General features: G+C 46.2%; 1 protein-coding gene across 7 annotated transcripts in view; it reads left to right on the top strand.

Annotated features, from left to right (window-relative positions):
* thsd7ba (thrombospondin, type I, domain containing 7Ba) overlaps positions 1–27,828 on the top strand; it is a 1,512,301-nt gene that overhangs the window by 684,295 nt on the left and 800,178 nt on the right. For 6 of the 7 annotated variants that reach the window (XM_070875389.1, XM_070875388.1, XM_070875385.1 and 3 more), the window contains one exon: positions 15,641–15,844. The exons of the other annotated variant lie outside the window; for it this stretch is intronic. In XM_070875389.1, coding sequence (XP_070731490.1) covers positions 15,641–15,844 — 204 coding nt within the window. The remainder of the gene's footprint in view (positions 1–15,640; positions 15,845–27,828) is intronic. 7 annotated transcript variants of the gene reach the window in all.

The raw sequence follows: 27,828 nt of genomic DNA, 5'->3' as shown, positions 1-27,828 counted from the left end.
CCATAGGGCTAGCCTTGTCGACTATGCTGTATGGTCCCATATACAATGGTTGAAATACCCCGACCCGGGCGAAGCTTCTCACCATCACCTGGTCGCCCACCTCCCAATCATGGTGACTGCGGGGATCCAGCAGCAGCCGATTGGCACAGTGCTGTTTACCCATGTTGTTGGCCGCCTGCCAGTGAATCTGTTGAAGCTGTTCAAACAGATTCCTGACGAAGCGGTCCCGGTTCACCTCTCGAAGCTGCCCTTCAGTGAGAACCGGCGCCAACACATGCACTGGGGTTCTCATGATCCGGCCCGTCATCAGCTCATGGGGTGAGTACTCTGTGCTCTTTGACTGACTGGCCCGGATTCCCATGAGGACCAACGGTAAGACTTCCACCCACTTGTTCGATGAATCTCCAGTCTCCTTGCGCAGCCTTTCCTTTAGGGTCCGGTTCAGGCGTTCTACGGGGCCTGAGGACTGAGGGTTGTAGGCGACATGCCATTTGGCTCTTATCCCCAGCACCTTTAGGGTGGCCTGCATCACCTGGCCGGTGAAGTGGCTTCCCCGGTCGGACTCCACAATTTGAGGTAGACCCCACCGAGAGAACACCTCCCTCACCAGGATTTTGCAGTCCCCACCGCGGTAGCTGTTCGGCAAGGGAAGGTTTCCACCCACTTGGAAAACACATCCACCAGGACGAGGCAGTATTTATAACCTCCCTGGGCGGCCGGTAGGGGTCCGATGTAGTTGATCTGGATCGACTGCCATGGTCCCTCTACCCGCCTGACGTGTTCCATCGACACCTTCCTTTTCTGAGGGTCTGGGTTGTTTTCAGCGCAAACCAGACAGCCCGCACAGAAGTTGCGGACGTCTTACCAGTGGCCTGACCACCACCCTGCCTTTTCTACCCGTTGCCAGGTAGATTCCGGCCCAGGGTGTCCCGCATCTGGACCCTCATGGGCCAGCTGAAGGAATTCCCTCCGGTGTTGTGGCGGCACTACCCATTTGTCCCCTTTAAACAACATGTCTTCCCGCACAGCAATATCTGCAGCACTGTATGGGCCCTCAGCCTTTTCCCCCTTTTTGATAGCAGCCAAGGCAGCCTTCAGGACCGGATCCTGCATCTGGACTACTTTAAGGTCCGGGGCCGCAGCTGCCCCTACACTCTCTTGTGTCCCTGGCTTGCTTCTTGCTGCTGCTATCCTGCCTGCCTCATATGGGTCCCATGGGCGACCTGTACGAGCACCTTCCCTTGCTAGCAGGTCTGCCTGCTGGTTACCTTCCCCCCGTGGCTCAGTTTTGAAGTGGGCCTTTACCTTATGGATATATACATCCCCGGTTTCTCCCACTGCAGCCACGATCTTTTCGAGCAGGGGTTTGGTCACAAGGGGCTTCCCATCCGCAGAGGTGTACCCCCGTGACCAAATCACCAGATACTCTGTACACGAATTGCAAGTGAACATGCTGTCCGAGCAAATCGTGTATGGGGTAGGGAATTCCTCGGGGTGTGTGACCACATACATCACCGCCGAGAGTTCCGCCTGCTGGGCGCTCAGGGTGCATGGGAGTTTAAGAGCCAAGACAATTCCTGCCTTGGGATCCCAAACTCCGCAGCTCGTGAGTCTTGTACCCGCGGACACTGAACTGGAGCCATCAACGTAGATCTCGCGGCCTGTGGGGTGTATCCCTGCCCGAAATCCAAAGTTAATGTCCCATACCCCCTCCACTGAGCATCGATCCGGCTGCCCTGGATAGATTAAATTTGCTGCGAGCCTGGGCTCGCAGAGGCCCTTGACCTTTAAAGTCATTTGGGAGAGGAGGAGGGTCCAGTGAGTGATTCTAGCACTGCTCACTGTCCCGTCCTTAATCCTCCCGTCCAACAGCATCTGCGTCGGGGTATGATGGATGAGGAGTGTAATGGGGGATATTCCGGTAAAGATCTGAGCTCTCTTTACTGCCCAGTGGGTGGCAAGCAAGTGCCTCTCACAATTGGAGTATCCCTTTTCTACCTCCGTGAGGACCCTGGAGGAATACACCACTGGTCTCAGCTGACCGTTTCGCCCCTGGAGCAACACTGCACTTAAGCTGTCACCACTGGCTGCCACCTCCAGGAAGAATTCCTCCCCCCCCATCAATTGCCCCTAGGGCTGGTGCTACCTGCAGGTCTCTCTTAAGACGGCCAAATGCTGCCTCACAGCCCTCGTTCCATTCCCACTCGACCCCCTTATGTAGGAGTCTGAGCAGAGGGGCGGCAGTGGCTGCATAGTCCTCGATGAAGTCCCTACAGTAGCCAGTGATTCCCAGGAAAGACCTTACCCCCGACACATCCCCAGGGACAGGGAGTTCCTGCACTGCCTTTCTTCTAGCCTCATCAATGGCCCTTTCTCCTGCCCTTATCGTCAGGCCCAGGAATTTTACCTCTCCTGGACCTATCTGGGCTTTCTTGGGGTTAACTTTAAAACCCCCTTCCTTCAGTAAGACCAGCAGTTCGGCCAGCAGTGGACCGTGTTCCTCACTGCTGTCTGTGAACAACAACAGGTCGTCCACATACTGGACCAGCTGGTGTGGTTGGATGAAGCCTTTTAAGCAGTTCGCCATGCATTGGTGAAAGATGCTGGGACTATTATGAAAGCCCTGTGGGAGGCAGCTCCATGTATATTGCTGTTCCCTGAAGGTGAAGGCAAACTTGTACTGGTCTTCCATCCGTACAGGAATAGACCAGAACCCGTTGGATATGTCCAACACTGTGAATGTGGTTGCGGATGCAGGGATTTCCCCTATCAGATCCGCAACCGCCGCTACTGTGGGAGCACAAGCTGGGATGTTTTTATTGAGCACCCTATAATCCACCATAGCCCTCCAAGAATTGTCCGGTTTCGTAACCGGCCAAAGCGGGGAGTTGACATGGGTGGCTATGGGTCTCAAAACACCCTGCTCAACAAGCGAGCTTAAAGCTGTCTCCAAGTCTGCTTCTGCCTCTCGAGGAAAGCCATACTGCTTTTGCGGGCGGGACATGGGATCCCCATCTATTCTAACCTCCACTCCTGTGACTCTCCCACAATCGTGTTTATGGATGGCAAATGCTGCAAGATTTGCTTGCACATAGGCCCGGTACTCGGCCGGGGTGTTACCGACCAGAACCTCCAGGTCGTAACCCCCTTTTGGCTTCATTGTACACAGAGTCCCTTTTCCTTGTTTCTTATCAATAACCATGACTTCTCCCTCTGCTCCCGTGCCCACTGTGCCCCATAGACAGTGATTCCTCAAGTCTACTAGGATCTGGCGAGCGATGAGGAAATCAGCCCCCAAGATCCCTTTTCCCACCTGCTCCCAGTTCATCAGGATGCACTTCCATTGTGTTTGGAGTGCTCCTAAACGAACTGCGAGCGGGATTGAGAAAAACCCAGCCTTCTCATTACCTGTGAACCCAACTAGTTGATATGGCACCCCGTTTGATAGAGGTGAGGTTGCGGGGTCCTCCGAATGGACTATCGTGCTGGAAGCACCAGTGTCCAAAAGGTAAGTACCCAATACACCCTCAACCTCCATCTTGACCCAGGGTCATCCCCAGGGGTCGTATTCTAGTGGGCACAGGTATGCAGGCTGGGTCTGGGCTCGTCACGGCCTCTGTACTGGCAGGGTTGCTGGTGCTTCCCTGCCTGTTGCCGTGGCTACCTTCCCAGTCCCCTCCAGTGCTGTCCTCACTGCAGCTACTATCTCGTCAAGGGATGGTGAGGAGCTCGCTCCACTTCCCCCACTCTGGGCGGCTGCTAAAGAACTTCTCCCTCCATATCTCTTTACTGGGCTCCTGCAATCCCTTTTAAAATGCCCAGCTTTCCCGCACCCGTAGCACACTCCCTCCTTATCAATCGAGCGGCCACCCTCCTGGTGCCATTCCCTTTTGGGAATAGAGTTGGGTTTTACTTCATTTACCTGACCTTTGGAGGTTTTCTCCTCCTCCCCTCCTCCATTCCGTTGGACCAGTGCCAGTTGCCTGACCACTGCTTCCTCGGTGAGGTTGGGGTCCCGGGAATCGAACCACAGTTCTGCCCTGGCCTTGAGCCGGGGCAAGCAGTTTGCCACCAGCATCCTCAGCCAGCGACAAGTCTGTACCGCGGAAAGATTCGCCCGGTCGAGGAGCTCCCCACAGGCTGCGTGGTATACCACCCGCAGCCTGTCCACAAATGCCTGCAGGGTTTCCCCTGCGAGCTGCCTTGTCCTTTCGACCCGTTCGAAAGGACTGCCGTCATCGAAGCTCATAGCCTCAAGGACCGCCCTCTGGACCTCAGCAAATGTGCATTCTGCCGGTAGGGCCTGGTACAATTTGCTGTCCAGAGAGAAGAGCAGCAGATTGGCTGTCTCTTCCTCGTCGCACTAATTAATTTCCCTGTCTGCATCACCTCCATGAAGTGGACAGATGGGTCCCCACTGCGAGTGAGTTTGGCCAAATGGGCCACCGTGGCCCTGAGTGATTGAACTCCATGGGGAATAATAAAGTCGCTCTCCAGCGCTCCCCGACTTTGGCCACCTCCCTGTGGAGGACCGTACTTGCGCTGCCTGACCGGCACATCCGCCCTGGTTCAGGATCTTTCTGCGCTGGTCCCTCTACCTCTGGCTGTCCCACCATACCCGATGCAGCAGACAGTGCCTGGTCGCCTGATCCAGCCTTTAACTGACCCTCGGCTGGAGCCTCACATCCCTGCTGCTGAGCGGGACACATTGGTCCTGCCCCCAGCCCTGGGTATGCTACTACCTGCGTGCCCCGCTCCTCCTGGTACCCCACCGGACAAACCACCGGTGCCTCATGAGGCGGTCGGGCGTCTCTTGCCTTTGGATTCTCCTCTACCCCCCAATACTCTCCTTTGTCCCCTGTGGACCTCTGGGTCCTATCAAGGCGACCATCCCCTTTGCCTGGGATAGAGCGTGGGTGAGAGTTTTAATCCTCTCCTGGCAGGGACCGTGATCTGCAAACTCACTGCTACTGGCCACTTTATAGGCTGCCTGTACATCTTTTAATTTATTCTCTCGTTCCCAAATTTTCTGGGTGTACCGAGAGTTCTGTTCCCTGAGGGACCCCTCACTACCCTTGGACTCAGTGACCTGACACTGAAGATAGTCCCGGCTATTTCGGAAACATAGGAACATAGAAACATAGAAAATAGGTGCAGGAGTAGGCCATTCGGCCCTTCTAGCCTGCACCGCCATTCAATGAGTTCATGGCTGAACATGCAATTTCAGTACCCCATTCCTGCTTTCTCACCATACCCCTTGATTCCCCTAGTAGTAAGGACTTCATCTAACTCCTTTTTGAATATATTTAGTGAATTGGCCTCAACAACTTTCTGTGGTAGAGAATTCCACAGGTTCACCACTCTCTGGGTGAAGAAATTCCTCCTCATCTCAGTCCTAAATGGCTTCCCCCTTATCCTTAGACTGTGTCCCCTGGTTCTGGACTTCCCCAACATTGGGAACATTCTTCCTGCATCAACCTGTCTAACCCCGTCAGAATTTTAAACGTTTCTATGAGGTCCCCTCTCATTCTTCTGAACTCCAGTGAATACAAGCCCAGTTGATCCAGTCTTTCTTAATAGGTCAGTCCCGCCATCCCAGGAATCAGTCTGGTGAACCTTCGCTGCACTCCCTTAATAGCAAGAATGTCCTTCCTCAGGTTAGGAGACCAAAACTGTACACAATACTCCAGGTGTGGCCTCACCAAGGCCCTGTACAATTGTAGCAACACCTCCCTGCCCCTGTACTCAAATCCCCTCGCTATGAAGGCCAACATGCCATTTGCTTTCTTAACCGCCTGCTGTACCTGCATGCCAACCTTCAATGACTGATGTACCATGACACCCAGGTCTCTTTGCACCTCCCCTTTTCCTAATCTGTCACCATTCAGATAATAGTCTGTCTCTCTGTTTTTACCACCAAAGTGGATAACCTCATATTTATCCACATTATACTTCATCTGCCATGCATTTGCCCACTCACCTAACCTATCCAAGTCGCTCTGCAGCCTCATAGCATCCTCCTCGCAGCTCACACTGCCACCCAACTTAGTGTCATCCGCAAATTTGGAGATACTACATTTAATCCCCTCGTCTAAATCATTAATGTACAGTGTAAACAGCTGGGGCCCCAGCACAGAACCTTGCGGTACCCCACTAGTCACTGCCTGCCATTCTGAAAGTCCCCATTTACTCCTACTCTTTGCTTCCTGTCTGACAACCAGTTCTCAAACCACGTCAGCACACTACCCCCAACCCTATGTGCTTTAACTTTGCACATTAATCTCTTGTGTGGGACCTTGTCGAAAGCCTTCTGAAAGTCCAAATATACCACATCAACTGGTTCTCCTTTGTCCACTCTACTGGAAACATCCTCAAAAAATTCCAGAAGATTTGTCAAGCATGATTTCCCTTTCACAAATCCATGCTGACTTGGACCTATCATATTACCTCTTTCCAAATGCACTGCTATGACATCCTTAATAATTGATTCCATCATTTTACCCACTACCGATGTCAGGCTGACCGGTCTATAATTCCCTGTTTTCTCTCTCCCTCCTTTTTTAAAAAGTGGGGTTACATTGGCTACCCTCCACTCCATAGGAACTGATCCAGAGTCAATGGAATGTTGGAAAATGACTGTCAATGCATCCGCTATTTCCAAGGCCACCTCCTTAAGTACTCTGGGATGCAGTCCATCAGGCCCTGGGGATTTATCGGCCTTCAATCCCATCAATTTCCCCAACACAGTTTCCCGACTAATAAGGATTTCCCTCAGTTCCTCCTCCTTACTAGACCCTCCGACCTCTTTTATATCCAGAAGGTTGTTTGTGTCCTCCTCAGTGAATACCGAACCAAAGTACTTGTTCAACTGGTCCGCCATTTCTTTGTTCCCCGTTATGACTTCCCCTGATTCTGACTGCAGGGGACCTATGTTTGTCTTTACTAACCTTTTTCTCTTTACATATCTATAGAAACTTTTGCAATCCGTCTTAATGTTCCCTGCAAGCTTCTTCTCGTACTCCATTTTCCCTGCCCTAATCAAACCCTTTGTCCTCCTCTGCTGAGTTCTAAATTTCTCCCAGTCCCTGGGTTCGCTGCTATTTCTGGCCAATTTGTATGTCACTTCCTTGGCTTTAATGCTATCCCTGATTTCCCTTGTTAGCCACAGTTGAGCCACCTTCCCTTTTTTATTTTTACGCCAGACAGGAATGTACAATTGTTGTAGTTCATCCATGCAGTCTCTAAATGTCTGCCATTGCCCATCCACAGTCAACCCCTTAAGTATCATTCGCCAATCTATCCTAGCCAATTCACGCCTCATACCTTCAAAGTTACCCTTCTTTAAGTTCTGGACCATGGTCTCTGAATTAACTGTTTCATTCTCCATCCTAATGCAGAATTCCACCATATTATGGTCACTCTTCCCCAAGGGGCCTCGCACAACGAGATTGCTAATTAATCCTCTCTCATTACACAACACCCAGTCTAAGATGGCCTCCCCCCTAGTTGGTTCCTCGACATATTGGTCTAAAAAACCATTCCTTATGCACTCCAGGAAATCCTCCTCCACCGTATTGCATCCAGTTTGGTTAACCCAATCTATGTGCATATTAAAGTCACCTATTATAACTGCTGCACCTTTATTGCACGCACCCCTAATTTCATGTTTGATGCCCTCCCCAACATCACTACTACTGTTTGGAGGTCTGTACACAACTCCCACTAACGTTTTTTGCCCTTTGGTATTCTGCAGCTCTACCCATATAGATTCCACATCATCCAAGCTAATGTCCTTCCGAACTATTGCCTTAATTTGCTCCTTAACCAGCAATGCTACCCCACCTCCTTTTCCTTTTATTCTATCTTTCCTGAATGTTGAATACCCCTGGATGTTGAGTTCCCAGCCCTGATCATCCTGGAGCCACGTCTCCGTAATCCCAATCACATCATATTTGTTACATCTATTTGCACAGTTAATTCTTCCACCTTATTGCGGATACTCCTTGCATTAAGACACAAAGCCTTCAGGCTTGTTTTTTTAACACCCTTTGTCCTTTTAGAATTTTGCTGTACAGTCTCCTCCAACTGCCAGTTCCTTTGCTGCTCCTCAGCTAATTCGGCCAGCAGGTTGTCCCCAACCACAGCTCGGATAGCAGAGAGCTCCTCTGATTTCTGAAGACTGTTCCAAGTCCTTCACCCGCTGGTCGAGCTTTCGGACTTGGTGGGTGAGGCAGATAAGCCAGATGGCCTTTTCCACCCTGCGGTTGTGGTCTTTCCCGGCTGTCCACTGAGCAGCAGCATCCACTGGGCGCTCTGCCCGTGTGAGGGCTTGCACCCAAGTTTTGTTGAGGTTCACCTTGCCAAAAATGTATGAGGAAATTCTCTCCTCCATTTTAGTTTCCTCTCTTATCACCTCATCTGTTATATTAACATGTCCTGTTTGCTTATGTCCTGCCACGATCACCATGTTCTGTAAGGGGTTTTCAGGGAGTGTTGTTGTGCCTTGGGTGTCTCTCTCTGGGCTTCTGCCCTCACAGCTTATGCCTGGCCTGTGAGGTACCCTGAGTGCTGCAAGAGCACCCCTGGAGAGACTGTGTCCACAGCTTATGAAGGGGGTTTTGAGACTCGTGCGTCCCCACAGCTTATGCCTAGCCTGTGAGGCACCTGTGAGTGTCAAACACTCCTAACCCCTTCTTCCCTAGCCTGTGACACACAGTTGAGTGTTTTCGAGGCGCTCCTAGCTTCCCTTACACTGTTCTGACATAAGACTCACGATCAGGAGATGTAATACAATAGAACTGAGACAAGGTGATTCCAAGAGGAACTTAAGGCTTCCAATTTATTTGACAAGGTGTATCTCAACAAACAGCAATACACCAACAAAACAATCCCCCTAAATCCCACTAAACGGACACAACGAAAATCTTTACACAAGTTTAGCAGTACAATGCCCAACCTCCCACCTTTCCTGGCCTAACTGAGTTGGGAGTTCTGGGGACCAGAGGTTATACTCACTACTGTGCCTTCTGCAGTCTAGTGGTTTGTTTCTTCTATCTTCGGTGTCTTCGGACACTGGTTTTCCTTCAGTGTCGAAAGTCTTGCTGGTTGTTGGATGACGAGGGCAGGGAACCACCCACACTACGTCAGAAACCCCTTTTTATAGCCAGATTATCCAGTCCGCCTCTCCTGCTGAAATCGATTCTTCCTATTGGTGGGCTTTGTGATTTTGAAAAATGCAGCAGTTTTAGATTATTGCGGGTTTTTTCCACTGATGTTAACCTACTCAAGGTTTGAATGGGTGTTGATTGCATTGGCCTCCTGTAGCCATTGTGTAGGCCCTTGGGTTGTTTTGGGTTCCCTGGTTTCTAAAGGTCTGCATAATTTTCCTTCAATTCAGTTTTTCTAACCTACTCAAGGTTTGAGTGTGTGTTAATTGGGTTGGCCCCCTGTAGCCATTGTGTAGGTCCTTGGTTTGTTTTGGGTTCCCTAGTTTTCCGAAGATCTGCATAATTTCCTTCCATAGTGTAAACATGGGGAAGGCAATAGTCCGATAATGGCTGTGAGTCAGTCCCACAGTTTGAGCAAGTGCTCTCCCATTGGCTTGAAAGCTTCATGCTTCGGGCTGACTCTGTCTCACCATTGGCCCTCCGGTGTCCTCCCCCGTCCAATCACTGCTCTGCCAAGGTCAAACTGTATCGGTTTCAATTCACAGCACAGACTGATCCCACAGCCCTTTTCCTTCTGGGTAAAATGAGCGGGTTTTCATCCTCCCCTACAGAGGACAGATTGGATAGGCTGGGTTGGTTCTCATTGGAACAGATGAAATTGAGAGGAGACCTCACTGAGGTGTACAAAATATTGAGGGTCCTGGACATAGTGGATAATAAGAGTCTATTTCCATTGGTGAAGGTTTCTATTACGAGGGGGCATATTTTTAAGGTGGTTGGTGGAAGGTTTAGAGGTGATTTCAGGGGGGCTTCTTTATGCAGAGGATTGTGGGGATCTGGAACTCGCTGCCTGGAAGAGTGATGGATGCAGAAACCCTCACCACTTTTAAGAGATGGTTGGATGGGCACTTAAAGTGCCATAACCTGTAGGGTTACGGACCTGGAGCTGGTAATTGGGATTCGACCGAATGACCTTTGTTGGACGTCGCAGATATAATTGGTAAGTACTGCAGGGAATAGAATACGGCCAGTGTGATCTCCTGGACTAGTTTCGATCACCTGGATGAGTCGGAGAGGAATTTTTCCAGATTTTTCCTCCCTAAATTGGCCTGGGTTTTTAGCTGGTTTTTGCCTCTCCCAGGAGATCACATGGCTCCGGTTGGGGAGGAGTGTAGAATGTTTCAGTGTGAGGGGTGTTGCAGTTGTGTGAGGCGGACTGGTTGGGCTGGGTACTCTTTGCCTTTCCCTCATTGTTCATAGGTTTATATGTAACCTTTAGCGCTGCTGACCAGGGGCGTGCAGCTCTTTGTCGGCCGGCGCGGACACGATGGGACGAAATGGCCTCCTTCTGCGCTGTAAATTTCTTTGTTTCTATGTTTCTATTGTTAGCCCTAACTTTATCATATGCCACACCTTTAATTGTTTAATCTTGGAAATTTTACTGGAGTGTTCTGCGCGTGTTTGCTAAATCTCCACTCATGTCGCATATTTTCCCTAAATTGGGGCCAGAATAGTTTACCCTTTTCAATTATTTTTATTTGAAAGTTATATTATCATAAATTGGCACAACAGGTTGTTGCTTCAATCTGTTGTGTCACGGAGTGATTGGATATAATTTTGCATCCCTGACTTATGCATTATTCGCCTCATCCTGGTCATTATCGGAGCTCAAGAGTGGTCACATGTTTTGCAAGAGGGAGAAAAAAATAGCAGGACTGCTCTTGTTCATTGCCAAATGACCACTTAGAGAGAAGAATTGGTCGAGAATTGAGGGCATGTCCTCTTGCCCTATTGAATGGTGAGTCCGCAAAGTTAGTCACAGAAACTCAGCTGACTCCTTTCGAATTTGATGACCACATGTGAGCTACAGCATGGGGATGAAGAGAGTAAATTTATTCTTGAACCCTAAGTGAATCGCACTGCCTGAGAGAGATAAATGACAATAAAAGCGGTTCAGCTGTTCGTGAAAATTTATAACTTCACTGCTGTGTTCTGTACAGGCCACAAAGTGTTCAGCTGCCAATTGGTAACTGTGAAATAACATAATCTTAGTCCAATATGCCCTCACACTTCTGAAGATTTTGAATAAGGAGATTTTTGATGACTAACCCCTGCTGCTTTTCAACCCTGTCTTTTTCTGGTTTGTAGTTTTTTCAGCAATTGCTTGAGATTATTCTTGACGATGTTTGTACATTTTTGTGTGCCATAGCATAGACAATAATAAAAATAGAGCAAATAAATTGAATAACATTCGAAGAGCACTGCATGAGAAGTAGCAGTTAAGTCTTTAAAACATGCTGCGCATGAATTGCAGATCTAAATTCAGCATGGAGATTCTCATTTTATAATTTGTGGGTTATTTAATGCCTGTTGCCATGAATAATAGATTATTTAAGGCTATAAATGAAGTTGAACTTATTACAACCGTGCTCATAGAAGCAAATTCTAGCCAAATTGCTCCTGCAACTTGAGCATCAACCAACAAAATGAAACCGCGATGAACCCAGAAGAAAAGGGGGGGAATTACTCAATTTATAAGGATCCTCATGAATTACTGGAGTTAACTGAAAGACAGTAGCTACAGTTCTTCAGACTCATGGAGACACACATTAGGAGGAACAGCTGGAGTGAATGGAAGTTACCCCAGTGTATAACTGCAGACTATTTTTATGCTGTGGTTTTCCTCGGGGAAATTTCAGATAAATAGGCATGCCAACATATTTATTAAAGAAAGACCACTAAATTAAAACAAAAAGCACATCACCTGTGCCAGCCTTCAGAAATGCCCGATAAAAGTACTACACATTTTTATGATACTGTAAAATTTAGAATCCAAGGTGAAGGGCCAAGCTCCACAGTGCAGACACCACCAAAGTTGAAAAGAGTTAAAAGAAAAAGGTAAGATAAATGGCGGGTGCTTGATTGGGATCCTGACGCTATTTTAACAGGGTGGGCCAGACACCCTGCCCAGCATCAATTCGCTGAGTAAAACCTCACAGGATTGGCCGTAGAAACTGACTGACATGACTGGAAACAGTATTTAAAGGGGCCCTCACCTGCAGGCACTCAGATCATTAGGATCTTCGTGATGTTGTGATTAGTGAATTTCCAGGGCCGTTCTGAACTGGATGATTGCTTTTTTTGGATTTTTTTCTCACTTACTTACCCTGATTAAGCACTTACTGCTTATCACAGGTGTTAATTTTACTTTATTTCTTTGGATGGCGGAACAGCTAGTGGAAGAGGAGCATCAGCAGCAGTCACAGCAAACAAGACGAGCAGCACGTGTGCCTGTTAGAAGGGAAGGAGAGCTGCTAGTAGAAGGCCTTACCCCGAGCATAGGCTCTGTAGGTCAAGACTCAGTTTCCTGGATATCTCCGAGGAGCACTGTATCAGGTGCCTATGTTTCACCAGGCAGGTTGCTGAACGATGCAGCCTTCAGCAAGATCCGCTGCTTGCTGGAGCAGGGGACTGTGCTTTGCCACTGGTTGTCAACATCATAACAACCCTCAAAATATTTGCCTCGGGGCCCCTTCCAGAATGGTAAAGGTGACATCACCCACACCTTCCAGTCTGCTGTAAACATCAAACAGGTCACCTATGTTGCTCTCCTTGTCAGACCAAATCAGTACATTACCTTCCCAATGGACACCAACAGCTAGAATGAGAAAGTGCTGGGATATGCAGCAGTGGCTGGCTTCCTTTGAGTTCAGGACATTATAGACAGAACTCGCATAGCTATCAGAGCACCAGATGACAAGCCAGGAGCTTTTCTGAACAGGAAAGGCTTCGACTCCATCAATCTACAACTGGTGTGTGATCACCACAGAAGAATAATGCAAGTGATTGTTTGTTTTGATGGCAATTGCCACGAAACCTTCATCTGTGACCGTCATCCACCAGCCCCCATTTCTGAACAAATCCAGTAACATCAGAGAATGGCTGCTAGGCGACAAGGGATACTCCAGACTGATATGGCTGATGACACCTCTCCACAACCCCACCACGCCTGTCCAACACAGGTACAGTGAGAGTCATGGGTTCACCAGGAACCTCATGGAGCATACCATTGACATCTTGAAGCAAAGGTTTAGGTGTTTTGATTGCTCTGGGGACTCCCTACAATATGACCCAAACAAAGAATGCCACATCATAACATTTTACATCATTCTGCACAATCTGGCATTGCAAAGAAGATTGGATGGCAACAAGGAAGGATGTGAAGGCCTTAGAGAGGGTACAGAAAAGATTTACAAGAATTGTTCCAGGGATGCGACTTCAGCTATGCGGATAGACTGGAGAAGCTGGGATTGTTCTCCTTAAAGCAAAGACGGTTGAGAGGAGATTTGATATTGGTATTCTAAATCATGAGGGATTTAGACAGAGTAGATAGAGAGAAACTGTTCCCATTGGCGGAAGGGTCGAGAACCAGAGGTCACAGATGTAAGGTGATTGGCAGAAGAACCAAAGGCGACATGACAAAAAACTTTTTTACGCAGTAAGTGGTTCAGATCTCGTAAGCACTGCCTGAAAGGGTGGTGGAGGCCGATTCAATCATGGCTTTCAAAAGGGAATTGGATAAGTAACTGCGTGAAAAAAATTTGCAGGCCTGTGGGGCAAGGGCGTGAGAGTGCCACTAGCTGAAATGCTCTTACAGAGAGCTGGCATGGGCTTAACGGCTGCATGGCTTCCTTCTGTGCTGTTACCCTTGTATGATTCTATCATTCTAAGAAGGAGCATCATCAGATGAGGAAGGATTGGATGAAGATTAGGGAGAACCTAAAGGTGGAGGGGCACTTCAATGCACTGCAGCTGGAAAGGCTAGGGAAAAGTTGATAGAACAGTACTTTTGGTGACCTGCTCAATCCCCTTGCCTAATAAGTGGCAAAAAGCCCTCTGCATTTAAAGCCCTTGTTACCGTTTCACCACTCTCTTGATTCTGTAGTGCAGAACATTGAAATCATTCATCCAACCTCTGTATCAATGACATTCTGAAAATGCAGACTTATTAGCTGCAATGAAAAGAAACTATAGGTCAAAGTCCCAAATCTGATAAATATTATGATTTTAATTCCAAATACAATCTGTATTGAATTCTTTGTCAACTCAGCGATCAACCCTTAGTACTTTTCTTAAATAAAGGTTACCAGCTTATGCTGCCATAGCTTTGGTACATTGTTTTCCTTGTCTTAATTCATCTCCATTGGATTGAATTAGATAGTTCTGTCTGCAGGATAGACACTTCTGCAGCACATTTATTTAATGGGTACATTTCTTTCTAAAGTGTATGGATGGTCTGAAATGTGAATACTGTACAGTTAATATTGATGCTGTGTACATCAGCCAGAAGAATGTTTGCTGCTGTGGCATTGGACAAGGATTTGTAGCTTGCTTTTTGGTGGAGCACTCGTTCACCACTGTTGGCACCACTACATTTACAGCTCTTACAGCTCTTGTATCATCTGTTTCCTCATATAAATAATTAACATAATCAATAATCATTGGTTACTGTCAATATCTACAAAGCTTTTTCATGTCTTTAATTATTTGTTTCTGATACTTGTGATTGGTCTACAAAAAATGGATTTCAGAAGAGCTCCAATGCACTTTGCCATGTTTAGAGATGATTTTGCTTTCATTACCTTTGCACCAGCAATATGATCTTCTTTGTTGAATTGCAGCACCAGTTTGGGTGAATATAATTGATTTCCATTTGTTATTCTAAATACTGTTGGGACAGAATTGCCCCGCGCCCGGATTGAGGCGTAACCCTCTGGGTCCGGGACTTTTAGCGCCCCGCGCAGAAGTCCTGCCCTCGATGCTGAATTGGGCATACTGCCCCTCCAAGTAAGTTCCGCGTAGTGCTTATGCACAGCAATGCCCTATCCTTCAATTAAAGGGGAGGGCTGCTGCACACTCTGGAGGCTCTTTGGTGAGTGCCACTGGGCCATCAGGGCAGTGTGAATCCGGGCCAGTAGCTCGGCACTCAAGACGGAGTGCCAGGCTGCACGGTGGCGGTCGAGACCACGCTAGGGCTGCCATCGTCGAGCCGACCCGAGAGTTGGCCGACAAATAAAGATGGCGGCCCAGGGCGCTGGCACCCTCCCCTTTAAGGGGTGTCCTGAGAGCGGATGTCTGCCCGCGCCAGCCTCACGGGCCACAGCCTCACGGGCCACAGGGCAATTTCCCCCGTGGGCGGTAAGGGGTTGACCGCGCACGGTGATGACGTCGTCGCCGGTTGCGTGGCGGCCCAGGGCGCTAACCGTGGGGCGCCGCCCTGCCAAGGCAGCACCTCTGAAACCTGCTGGGCAATTTCCTGGGAGGCGGTAGTGCCTCCTCCCCTGAGCGAAAACTGCATTACACCCTGTTAGCACCCCCCGGAGGTGCTAACGGGGCTATGCAAAGGGGCAATTTTGCCTCCTGTGTGTTTTATTCTTGTTTGCTTCACTAAAATACTGTCAATCCAATTGTAGGTTTTAAGATGAGAAGACGCCATGTAGTTAGAGAGCCCACCGGCAATGCTGCAAGATGTCCATACCTTATAGAAGCCATTCATTGTGAGGAGCCAGTCTGCTATCATTGGCATCTGCTTGAAGAGAGCCTCTGTGTTGCCGAAAATAATCAAACATGTGGGCGAGGTATCCATAACCAAAGGATTTTATGCAAGAATAACCAAGGTTAGTTGTGTGCCGAATCAGTTCAGATTGAGAATGCTGTAAATTTACCAAATCAGACTGTTGGTTATTTATATGATATATTAATTTTTAATTTGTTAAATCTTAATTCATTCATTAATTTTGTTTCTACAGTCCATAAATTCAAACTTAACTTTCCCTTTAAATTCAATGTTTGTTGTTTAAATGTTGTAGTTAATGTTTTTTGTCAGTATTGACTTCATCAGCTTATTTCCCTTTGTCTGTGCATCTTTCTACTTACTTACCAGTGTCTGTCTGAATGTAAAACAGATTCTCAAAAAATATTGATTGAGAAGACAGCTAAGCAAAACTATGGTTACTTTGGTTAGTCATAAGCCTTGAATTTCCTGCTCCGTGTTAATAAAAACAAATCTGCATAAATTAGATTAAGCCTTGATTCAAAGCAACCTTGAATTTAATTTCTGCCCTTTAAGTGGTTACAGAGAAATAATTGATCAAACAACAGATTACATTTAACTTCCAGAATCACCCAATGTTTTTAGGAGAGTAAATGGTCGATTCCTCGGTCATGGGGATAAAACTGGCTCTGCTTTTCATGCTCCTGTGTCCTTCCATGCAACCCCAGTGACCCAAGGTGTCAGACCATTTCTATATATTTTGAGTATGTTCTCTGTAGGTTGAATCTTATGCAGGGAGCTTTTAAATAGGAGGCTCATGAAATTCGAAGCATCCAGCCCTTAAAATGATCACTTCAAATTCAGTGGCTGCACTTGATTTTTTTTTAAGAAAGGCTGAAAATAATGTTTATATCTTTGTGATCCTTGTCAAAGATTGTATAAAGGGGGTAGAAGGTGAAGTTGAATAATGTCAAGGCACAAAATGGAGTCCATGTGGCAAATGTTAAAGCAGTGTTGCTGCACTGATCCATTGTTTGATAAATTACAAAGTTGATATGCTGGGTCATGAGATGGCTGTGCAGAAGCTTACCCTGATTAGTACTTCAGAACATCTCCCCACATGGCAGCAATGTACCATATCGACAAGGGAAGCAGACAGATTGATTGTTGCCTAGAGTATCTATTATACCTGGAAATAGATGCAGGATAGATGCCAACTATTGGTGTCTCAAGATGAAAGCATTCGAATCTATGAGTCAACTTGTTAGTGTTTCGCAAGAAAAAGCAACTTTTTTCACTGGGATTGAAGGTTGTCAGTATAAGCCGATCAGCTCAGTTAGAGAGGAGGATTGGAAGCTGCCAGAACCAATTCATCAAATGTCACTTACTCCCATTGATGATTGCACATGAACTTGAGTCAAAAAAGTTTTTAAGATGAGCTCACAGTCACAGTTACAAGAGGATTTATTTTGTGTTTGTCCCCTGAGAAATAGGCTGCTGACATGCAACTTTAGAAAAAATATTGTTCTCAAAGGAACTTTCTGGGACAGCCTAATGTTGCCTTATGGGAAATTTTATTTTCAAGCTGTTTGCAGTCTCTCTTTTGGTGATGTTCCCTGGTGGAATGCAAAAGTGCCAGGGTTTGGAAATAAAATTTGGAGTGGGCATGGAGTGGTTATGAGTTACCCACAGGATCTTAGTGAACACTGAGGAGCATAGTAATAGACTTCAACAGGACAGAGACAGGCTGGTGGAATGGGCGGACATGTGGCAGATGAAATTTAACGCAGAAAAGTGTAAAATGATTAATTTCGGTAGAAAAATGAGGAGAGACAATAAACTGATGGGTACAATCCTAAAGGAGTGCAGGAACAGAGGGACCTGCGGGAATATCTGCACAAATTGTTGAAGGAGACAGGACAGATTGATAAAGCGGTGAAAAAGCATACGGGATCCTGGGCTTTATAAATAGAAGCAAAGGGCTAAAAATGTGGTTGCACCCCGTTTGGGGGTGGTTATACGCACGAGGCACAAGACTTGGCGCCAGGCGCAGATGTCTCGTCTCTCACGATAAATTGGGGTTACCGCTCCTGAAAAGAAGCGGAGCGCTAAATCAAGTGCTCCACTTCTTTTCTGGGGTGGTAGTGGGGTGCATGGCTCAGCAGTGCTACGCACTGGGCCACGTAGCGCTGCCGCATAGCAGGGAATCTTCCCTGAATTAAAGGGAAGGGCCCAAGCTGTATACTCTGCATTAAAGAAAAGTTCCAACCTGGACCACCGGGAAGCGGGTGTGCTGTGTGTGATCAGACCGGCACTCAAGCAGAGTGCCGGGCTGACCGAACATGGCATGGACCCTGCGTCCAAAGCGCCAACGGGGCGCACAAGAAAACTGGACAATTTTTTACCAACACCACCTCCCCTTTAACTTTTGTCCCGCTAATGGCTATCCGCCCAGTACGTGTCCCCTGAAGCTGTCGCTGTCATCGCCCGGTGCAGCTTTAGGGGGCGAGACCCAATTTAAGGTCCGGGGCACTGCGCATGTTGATAACGTTAGCATTGCCAGCGCAGCAGAGCAGATCGCTACATGTTACCGCCGCTGCTAAATTCCTGCCGAATTTAGCCGGAGCTGTTAGCTGTGCCGCGCCCAGTCATTTGTGTGCTAAAGGGAGGCGCAAATAACCCGAATTTCTCCCCTATAGAGTACAAAAGCAAGGAAGTTATGATGAATCTTTATAAAACACTGGTTCAGCCTCAAAACATAGGTTCTGCCTCAGCTGGAGTATTTTATCCAATTCTGAGCACCACTCTTTTGGAAGGATGTAAAGGTCTTAGAGAAGGTGCAGAATAGATTTACAAGAATGGTTCCAGGGATGAGGGACTTCAGTTATGTGGATAGACTGGAGAAGTTGGGGTTGTTCTCCTTAAAGCAGAGAAGGTTGAGAGGAGATTTGATAGAGGTATTCAAAATCATGAAGGATCTTGACAGAGTAGAAAGAGAGAAACTGTTCCCATTGGCGGAATGGTTGAGAACCAGAGGACACAGATTTAAGGTGATTGGCAGAAGAACCAAAGACGACATGAGGAAAAAAGATTTTTAAGCAGCGAGTGGTTATAACCTGGAATGCACTGCCTGAAAGAGTGGTGGAGGTAGATTCAATTGTGCCTTTCAAAAGGTAAAAAATTTGCAGGGCTACGGGGACAGGGCCGAAATGATCTTGCAGAGGGCGGCACGGGCTTGATGGGCCGAATGGCCTCCTTCTGTGCTGTAACCATTCTATGATTCTATGAAGTGCTTGGAATTACTGACACTATGCATAAGTGGGAGATTGAGAAGCTCCAGCATGTACATATTGTGCCACATGAGACTCTGCCAAATGTGAGAGATCTGTGAGGTTACTTTGGCTTCAATGGAATACTTCCAATAACATTTCATAATCTCTGCTAAGTGACTTCACTGCTTGATTCCAGGAAATGTTGTTTGGTGCTTGCACAGCGTGGAACATACCCATAGCTTATCTACTGCGCTCAATGAAAACTTATTTTAAAAGGATCCCCTTAAAAAGTGGTTTGGAATTTTTTTTGGTTCCTGTTCCATGTACATTGCAATGAGGCCTTGTGCAAGTTACATGACAATGATCTATCTCATTGAAAAGAAATAAGAAACAGTTTTACCAAGCACTCTTCTATGAAGGCGCTGTCTCTTTAAAGCAGCTTAGAACTAAGGGCCCATTTCCTGTGCACATAAAATGAAGATTTTCTTTTTCCTTTTATAACAGAGAATGAAATTATTGTAAGCACATTAAATAAAATGAACTTTTTACTTGCCATTTTTCTCGATACTTTACGAAGTCTCTGGAAGTAAGGTGAACAACTGACTTTGGGCTTATCCGGCTGATGAGTTTTCGAGATAAAAAATGAGGGTAGCTTGTATTTGAAGCATTTGATTAGTTCCCCATCTTGGGCCACAAGTACAAAGGGGGATTCATGATATCTGTGGGCTTTGAATTTTTGGTACGTTAATTTCTAAATATAATTTGCTTTATTAATAATTGCATATGAATACTGTTTGTCACATTCAAAATTATCCACAACTCACAGAGTAATCAGAAAACCAGAATACTTTCAAGAAGTGTGCTTATACTACAGTTATAGCAAGACCAGATTCTGAATGTTCAAAGAATAGAGGAATACCTAAGTCATGTAACTAGGTTTTGTTGAAATAATTTTTCAGGATACACTTTATAATGTAAGTATGACCAGATTTCCAGTTGTCAGCATCATCATCATAGGCAGTCCCTCGGAATCGAGGAAGACTTGTTGCCACTCTTAACATGAGTTCTTAGGTGGTTCATGGGCCCAATACGAGAACCACAGTCTCTGTCACAGGTGGGGCAGATAGTCTTTGAGGGAAGGGGTGGGTGGGACTGGTTTGCCACACACTCTTTCAACTGCCTGCACTTGATTTCTGCATGCTCTCGGTGATGAGACTCGAGGTGTTCAGCACCCTCCCGGATGCATTTCCTCCACTTGGGAAGGTCTTTGGCCAGGGACTCCCAGCGTCAGTGGGATTGTTGCACTTTATCAGGGAGGCTTTGAGGATGTCCTTATAATGTTTCCGCTGCCCACCTTTGGCTCGTTTGCCGTGAAGGAGTTCCAAGTAAAGCGCTTGCTTTGGAAGTCTCGTGTCTGGCATGCGAACTATGTGGCCTGTCCAGCGGAGCTGATCAAGTGTGGTCAGTGCTTCAATGCTGGGGATGTTGGCCTGATCGAGGACGTTGGTATGTCTGTCCTCCCAGGGGATTTGTAGGATCTTGCGGAGACATCGTTGGTGGTATTTCTCCAGTGACTTGAGGTGTCTACTGTACATGGTCCATGTTTCTGAGCCATACAAGAGGGCGGGTATTACTACAGCTCCGTAGACGATGAACTTGGTGCCAGTTGTAATTAGCAACTGGAAAGTGTGCCATGTTGCAGTCAAAGTGTCACACTTTGTGCACGTACTTGGAAATGTTCTGAGTCTTGGTTTAGCAGTTTTATGATACGGAAAAACATATTTTTCAACTCCATGTGCACGATGTGGCACAGTTGGCATTAATAGGTAGTTATCAATAATCAATGTCAATATTTTGAAGCCCACAGGTATGCCTCTTTTGGGGAGGTTGCTCTGGAGTGTTGAACAGGGCAACCATCCTTTGATCCACCAGAACCTCCACTTCTGAGAATGGAAACTATGTAATTTTTGTTTGTTAAGACTTATTCTTTTAAGACACAGATTCATTGCAGGTTTTAGCTTGCGTATGTCTTTTTAATTGTGGCTAAACTATACTCAACTCTAAAAGGGACAATTTGGGACAGGGTTTATAGTGGCTTTCGTGAGCATCCAGCAGCTCCACAATGCTGGACTCCTGGAATTTTGGGCTCCTAAGCTTGTGTTACAAACATTATTTAGCAGACACTAACTTTGTGTTATCTGAGTGCTTTTCCTATTTTATTGATAACAGTGAGGTGCCTTCTGGTTAGGAGGTGGGGAATATTTCTGTCTTGTAGAAATAAGTTGAAATGACCTAACTTGTCATCACCCAAGCACTCGATTTATACTGATCTTTTCCGTTGTGGTGGTGTCCTGAGCTGTGACCCATGGCTTTTCATCGAGGTGTTGCAGTTAAAAAGAATTCCCAATATGTTGGAAAAATATGCAAAATCACTGCTCAACTGTGCCAACAACATCTGTTTAAAAAAAGCAGCCCCTGTCTGTAACTAGTTTTTGTTATTCCTTATCAAGTGGAATAAGATATGACTGTAGACTTGTCTTTTAAGAAACCGGATTTGGCTTTTGCTTCATTTTCAGAATCAGTAGCAGTATACAACTCTGAGTCCAATTAAACATTAACCAGAGCAGTCAGTGATCTTTTAACTACCTATTATAATTAAAGATGTGTGGAGTATTAAGATATAATTATAGTGGCACCTGTATAACCATCTGTCAAGATGATTTGATACCTGCAACTGAGAAGACTGCCCTTGATGTTGTTTCACTCACTGTGGCCAATTGTCACCATTGCATTGCCAGATGCTGTGTTTTTTTATCTCTTCGGGAAAATGTGCAGCTGAGCCATAAATAATGTACAGGTAGTTCCAAATTCTTTGTAATTGTCAGCCAATACGTATGCGATGCACCATTCAGACCTCGGTGAGCAGTGACATCTTACACTTTGAATTGTTTTTAACTTGTCGTCTGCATCAAATCAAATTACAATCTATTTTACATATCTATGTAGTAGATACCTATCTTTGCACACACAAAGGTCTTTTCAACATTTAAAATAGCACATATTCTCTGTGAGAATTCACTTCTGTAAATTTGAAATATTCAGTATTGTAAATTGAATTGAAGAAATCTATAGAGGTATTAAATATTAAGCCGAAAATAACTCTTGGGAATGTTGACCTCTGTTAAAATAGTGTTGCAGTAAAATATCCTAATAATACTTCTTTGCTACTTCTTCTCGACTGCCAGGGGTAGTTTCATTATTGTAATATTAGTGCTTAATTCTTTTTGTTACTAAAACAAATATTTCAAAAAGATTATGAAAATGCTATTTCTGCTCTGTCTGTTAACTCTTTTCTTTTTTCATTATACTAATTATTTTCTATATTGTCTATTTACTTTTTACTTTACCTTATTTACTTTTATGTGCTTAGGAAACATAACATCAAAGTCCAATATTATCCCAAACTTATACACCTTACAATCTTTCTTTGGTAGACATCTCTGTTTTGATCCTGAATCCTACATTCATAAAGAAAGACATGTCTTTCTATTTAGATGTACAGGAGCTTAATACTGTTAAGGTGGAATCTATAAAGGTACGAGAGCCAATTTTCCCATCCCAGCACTAAACTAAAGTGAAGCAACAGCATACGAGATGAACCTTTCCAGATTTCCTGATGTAAGCCCTAATTAACTATGTATGGTGAACTCCAAACCCATATTGGTCCTGGTGCTGGGAGAGGTGAGCAGAGAATTGTGTGCATCATCAGCCCGCAAAGAGGCTGCATCCAACATTTATCAGGATATGGCCGATTAAAGGTATATGGGGTCAAAAACTGTTTTTGGAGAAATGTGGAGGGCGGAAACAGTCCGTAGGCAAGTGATGAAGTGACTCAGCACCCAAACACCCTATTTGATGGTTTGACGAAGTGGAGGTGATGCTGTACAAAGTGGGTTCGGCACAGTTGTAATGTTTGGCACTCTGGGGTACCCTCTCCAAAGAACATAGCACTTCATTGCAGGAAATGGCATTCAGGCAGCACCACTTGGGAATAGATGTAGGAGAGCATGTGACATCCCATAAGAAAGCAGCCAAGGTAAGAGTACCCAACAATACCAATTACCAGGTAAACGGGCCAATATGAATGTCATGAAGTTTTGGCTGTCAACCTGTTCCACATTTACTACTCACCCATTGCTAAAATGACACACAAACTTACAGCTCTTTTGTTGCTTCTCATGCTTGTCCATACTCCAACAAGGCACATATTCAAACTATTGTTTCCCATTAGCATACTCACATTTTCAAGTCATGTTAAAGCTGCACGGTGCCAAGTCACTTAGTGACACACATAATGGGTTGCAGGTTGGGAACTTGTTTGTCACTGTGTATGTGAGCCTCTTCAGCTTACAACATCTGACGACTGTGCTTTCATGACAAGATGATATAATACAAGGGAAGGGACTGAAGTGGAGGAGGGCTCAAAAATTACAAGCCTTAAATTCCCTTGGAGGATGAAACTCTAGACATCTTTGCACATAAGAACATGGAAGGGGCTGTGGAAGGTGAAGCAACAGGACTCCGCAAGATCTTTGGTGAGACCACACCTGGAGAACTGTGTACAGGTTTGGTCTCCTTACTTAAGGAAGGATGTGCTTGCCTTAGAGGGGATGCAATGACAGTTCACTAGATTAATTAATTGGATGAGAGGGCTGTCCAGTGAGGAGAGATTGAGTAGAATGAGCCTCTATTCTGTGGAGTTTAGTAGAATGAGAGATGCTCTCATTGAAACGTATAAAATTCTTAAAGCGCTTGACAGGGTAGATACTGAGAGGTTGTTTCCCCTGGCTGTGGAGTCTAGAACTAGGGGTTATGGTCTCAGGATAAGGGTCAGCCATTTAGGACTGAGATGAAGAGAAATTTCTTCACTCAGAGGGTTGTGAATCTTTGGAATTCTCTAACTCAGAGGGCTGTGGATGCTCAGTCACTGAGTATATTCAAGACTGAGATCGCTAGATTCTTTGTACGAAGGGAATCAAGGGATATGGAAGAAGGGCGGGAAAGTGGAGTTAATGTAAAAGTTCAGCCATGATCTTATTGAATGGCGAGCAAGCTTGAGAGGCTGTATGGCCTACTCCTGCTCTTATTTATTACATTCTTATCTGGTAGAAAATATCTCTTGTATCTGGTTCTTGTTCTTACTGTCTCCCTCACAAGCATACACTCAATCACAGAGCCATGCAGTAGTATCTTCTAATGCAAGCTATGTTTGAAGGTGTACCTTGGGCCAGCATTCTAATATTTTTCTCTTTTCTATCATTGTAGGCCAGGAGGAAAGGTCTGACAACACAGCCAGTGGACTAGTAAATAAAACCCATCTTGCATCCCTCACCAATGTTTGCAAGCACAGTTACAGAGATTATGGAGGATGTTGTTGCTGTTTACAAGTAACAGAGATGAAAATGGTAGCTTCATTGACTGATGGTGCACATGCTAACCTGGAAAGAAGCAAAGGCAGAAAGATTTAGGGAGGAGATGACCTTGACTGCCACTGTTGTTCATATGGTGCAGGCTAGCTTCAGGTGTATGGGACATCGATGCAATTGGCTCGCTACTGGTTACTGTAAGTCATTACCAATAGGTGTGATCGAGCTTGCAGATATGTTTGCTGCCATAATGGTGGGTGTGGGCGATCTGGTGCCAGCTGATCTCCTTTCTTTCTTTTATCTTGTACTTCTTCTGCCAGGATATTTCTGTTGCTTCACAACCAACGCATTAATATTTACTTGATTTGCTGACTGCTTCATGGTGCTGTAGCTTTCCCTTTGGATGTCTTTCATTCCCTGAGCACCTGTGAATTGTGGGAGCTCCTTTCTCATGTCCGCTCCTTTTACAACTCTTTCTGGTTTGCGGAACTCTTGTTAATTCTTCAATTATAAGCAGCTTGCTGGTGAATTAGCAGACAATAAATATTCATCTATTTTAAATTTCAATTAAATATTACCTCATGTTTCGACAAATCGATGTCTCCAAAAAGACATACTGTAAGTTCCTTTATGGTGAACTGAGCAGCCAGCATGATCCCATCCTAAGCAGATGGAAGATCACGCTATACTTAATTTAAATGTATTCATGTCTATAAATGGAATCCTAAAAGGCCAACCAGAAGATTACACTTGGCTCATCACCCATAATGGAAAATGTAAACATTTAAAATTAGTTCTTGACTTATCCAAATGAAAATGTACATAAAATTTGGGCTCATTGGGCTCAATTTTCCCCAAGCCCGTTTTCTGGCGTATTGCCAGAGTTATGCCAGTATTTCTAGGCCAGAACTGCGCCAGAAATATTTTGCCGAACTTTCCCCGATGTATAATTCTAATTTGGCGCCGCGTAGCGTGTCCAGTCACCTCGGGGGGGTGGAGCCTGCTGTCTGCGCCAAAAACCAATGCTGCACCTTCTGCGCATGCGCGAGAAAAAAAGTTACATTTTTGATGTCGTTTCAATAGACCCGCATGCTCAGTACAGCTTGGATTTGGCAATCGGCCATTTTTTAAAGAGCCAGTTGTGTGTGTTATAAGTACTGCATGAGAGCATTGGAAAAATCGCAGCTGCAGCTATACAAGATGCAACGCAGTGCAAGGACCAAAAATTTCTTACAGGAAGAAGTGGAGGCACTAGTTACTGTGATTGAGAACAGATGGCAGGAGCTGGACACCAGCAGAGGTCACATAAAAGTTCCACCCAAAGAAATGGAGAAACGCTGGAACCAAGTAATGGTGAACACCATGAGATCTGGAAGCCAGTGTAAAAAGAAATGGCAGGACCTTGGTCAAGTAGTTAGTGTAAGTAATATTTTCATTTATTCAATGCAATTGTAAATATGACCAACTGTATATGTCCCACCCAGCAGAAAGACACCCTCTCTAAAAAGTTGCACTTTCATCTTTGCAGAGGAAAGTGGCACATAACAAAAGGGAAAGAACTCGAACAGGAGGAGTCCAGGCAAATCTGCACCCACTGACACCCTTGGAAGAGAGGGTTGTGCTTTGATAGATCCTCCCTGGAAAAAAGCAATCAGTACTGCACAAGCTGGGCCCACACTCGAGGGCGAGGGTAAGTCTTGTAAATTCATCGTGGTCCTTCAAATCAACCCACTGCCTGGCCTGCAATGTGTGAACCTACTTATGCCCCTCCTCTGCTGCTAACCATTTCACTGTTCTGTTATATTTTGCAGAACTTGCCAACCCTGATGCTGCAGAAGAAGATTCAGACAAGCCAGAAGAGGAGAACATCTTCCAATCCATCCATGGAGGTGAGGGGGAGGGGAAGGAGCTGGATGAAGCTCCCACTGTTGTACTGACTTTGGAGGAGGTGCCGCTTATGGAGGTGACAGCCCCTTCCGTGACTTCCATGGTTTCACACCCTCCGAGGTTGCGGGTCCCACTGGTGAGGTGCAGCGAGGCACACTCAGGGCCCCACCGTCCCAGGCTACGGGTTCCAGTGGTGTGGTGCAGCGAGGCACACTCAGGGCCCCACCGTCCCAGGCTACGGGTTCCAGTGGTGTGGTGCAGCGAGGCACACTCAAGGCCCCACCGTCCCAGACTACGGATTCCAGTGGTGTGGTGCGAGTCACACCCATGGGGAGGAGGGGAGGGAGAGCTTGACCATGCAGGATCTAACAGATGTGATTCAGATGATGTAATTGAGTGCAGAGAGCATTGGCCTTACGCGATCATTCCTGGACATCATCAGTGGGGTGAGTGATGAGGTAGCGGGACTGTCGGGAGAAGTAACAACCTTCACGAGAAATGGGAATACTGACCATGAGGGAGGGAATGTCAGAGGTAGTGCAAACCACATCACTGGCCATTCGAGAGGGAATGTTGCAGGCCATTGAGACACTGTCAGGGTGCATGAGGGACGGCATGCTGGAGTTAGCTGCTGCAATAAGGGAAAATGCCCAGACCCTGCGCCCATTGACAGAATCAACTGCCACTCCCACTCTAATCCCCACACCAGCCTTGAAGAGCCCAAAGCCAGGCCCTCCAACTTGCCGTCTGGGCCCTCCAACTTGCCGCCTGATGCTGATGCCCCCTATCCTCAAGAGGTGCGCAGTATCCGAGATGTTAGCAAGTATAAGCTTGGTGTTAAGCCCAGAAATACTGTGCCACCGCCTACGGGAAGGGGTGGTGGCGTGTCCAAGACCAAGAGCAGCGGGCAGTCTGAGAATAAGGGGGATGAGAGATGGGTGCAGCCTTTCTTTGCTGCTGCTGTTGTTGTTGTTATAATTATTGTTACTGTTGTAACTGTTCTCAAATTTAAAGTTTTTTGTAAGTTATGTAAATTTACAAGTTTATAAATGATAAAGTTTTTAAGTGATCTTAAAGAGGGATCTTAAAGTGAAGTTTGATACAAGAATAATTTTATTAAAGTTAAGTTATTGTAAACTGTTGAATAAAATATATTTTACATTAAAACTGAACCATGCTCCATGAACACAACACAACATTACGGAACAACTCCAAACAGTAAACATGCCTATGTGGAGTAGCTGTCACTGAACCCTCAGGGTCTCCTCTCTTCCCCCTCCCCTCCCCCCGAGTCTTGTGACTTCTCTCTCTCCCTCCCCCTCCCCGGGCTCCAAGCCTTCCGATTGGCATCTCTCTCTTTCTTTCTCTCTCTCTCTTTCTCTCTCTCTCTCTCTCTCTCCTCTCCTCCACCCCCTCCCCCAGCCTTTACTAATTGTTTGTGACTTCTCTCTCTCCCTCCCCTTCCTCAGGCTCCAAGCCTTCCGATCAGTGCCTCGCTCCCTCTCTCTCCACCGCCCACCCCC

Source organism: Pristiophorus japonicus, chromosome 3 (assembly GCF_044704955.1).
Source record: "Pristiophorus japonicus isolate sPriJap1 chromosome 3, sPriJap1.hap1, whole genome shotgun sequence".
NCBI lineage: Eukaryota > Metazoa > Chordata > Chondrichthyes > Pristiophoridae > Pristiophorus > Pristiophorus japonicus.
Note: the sequence above shows the minus strand (reverse complement) of the source record. Positions and strands in the feature narration are given on the sequence as shown.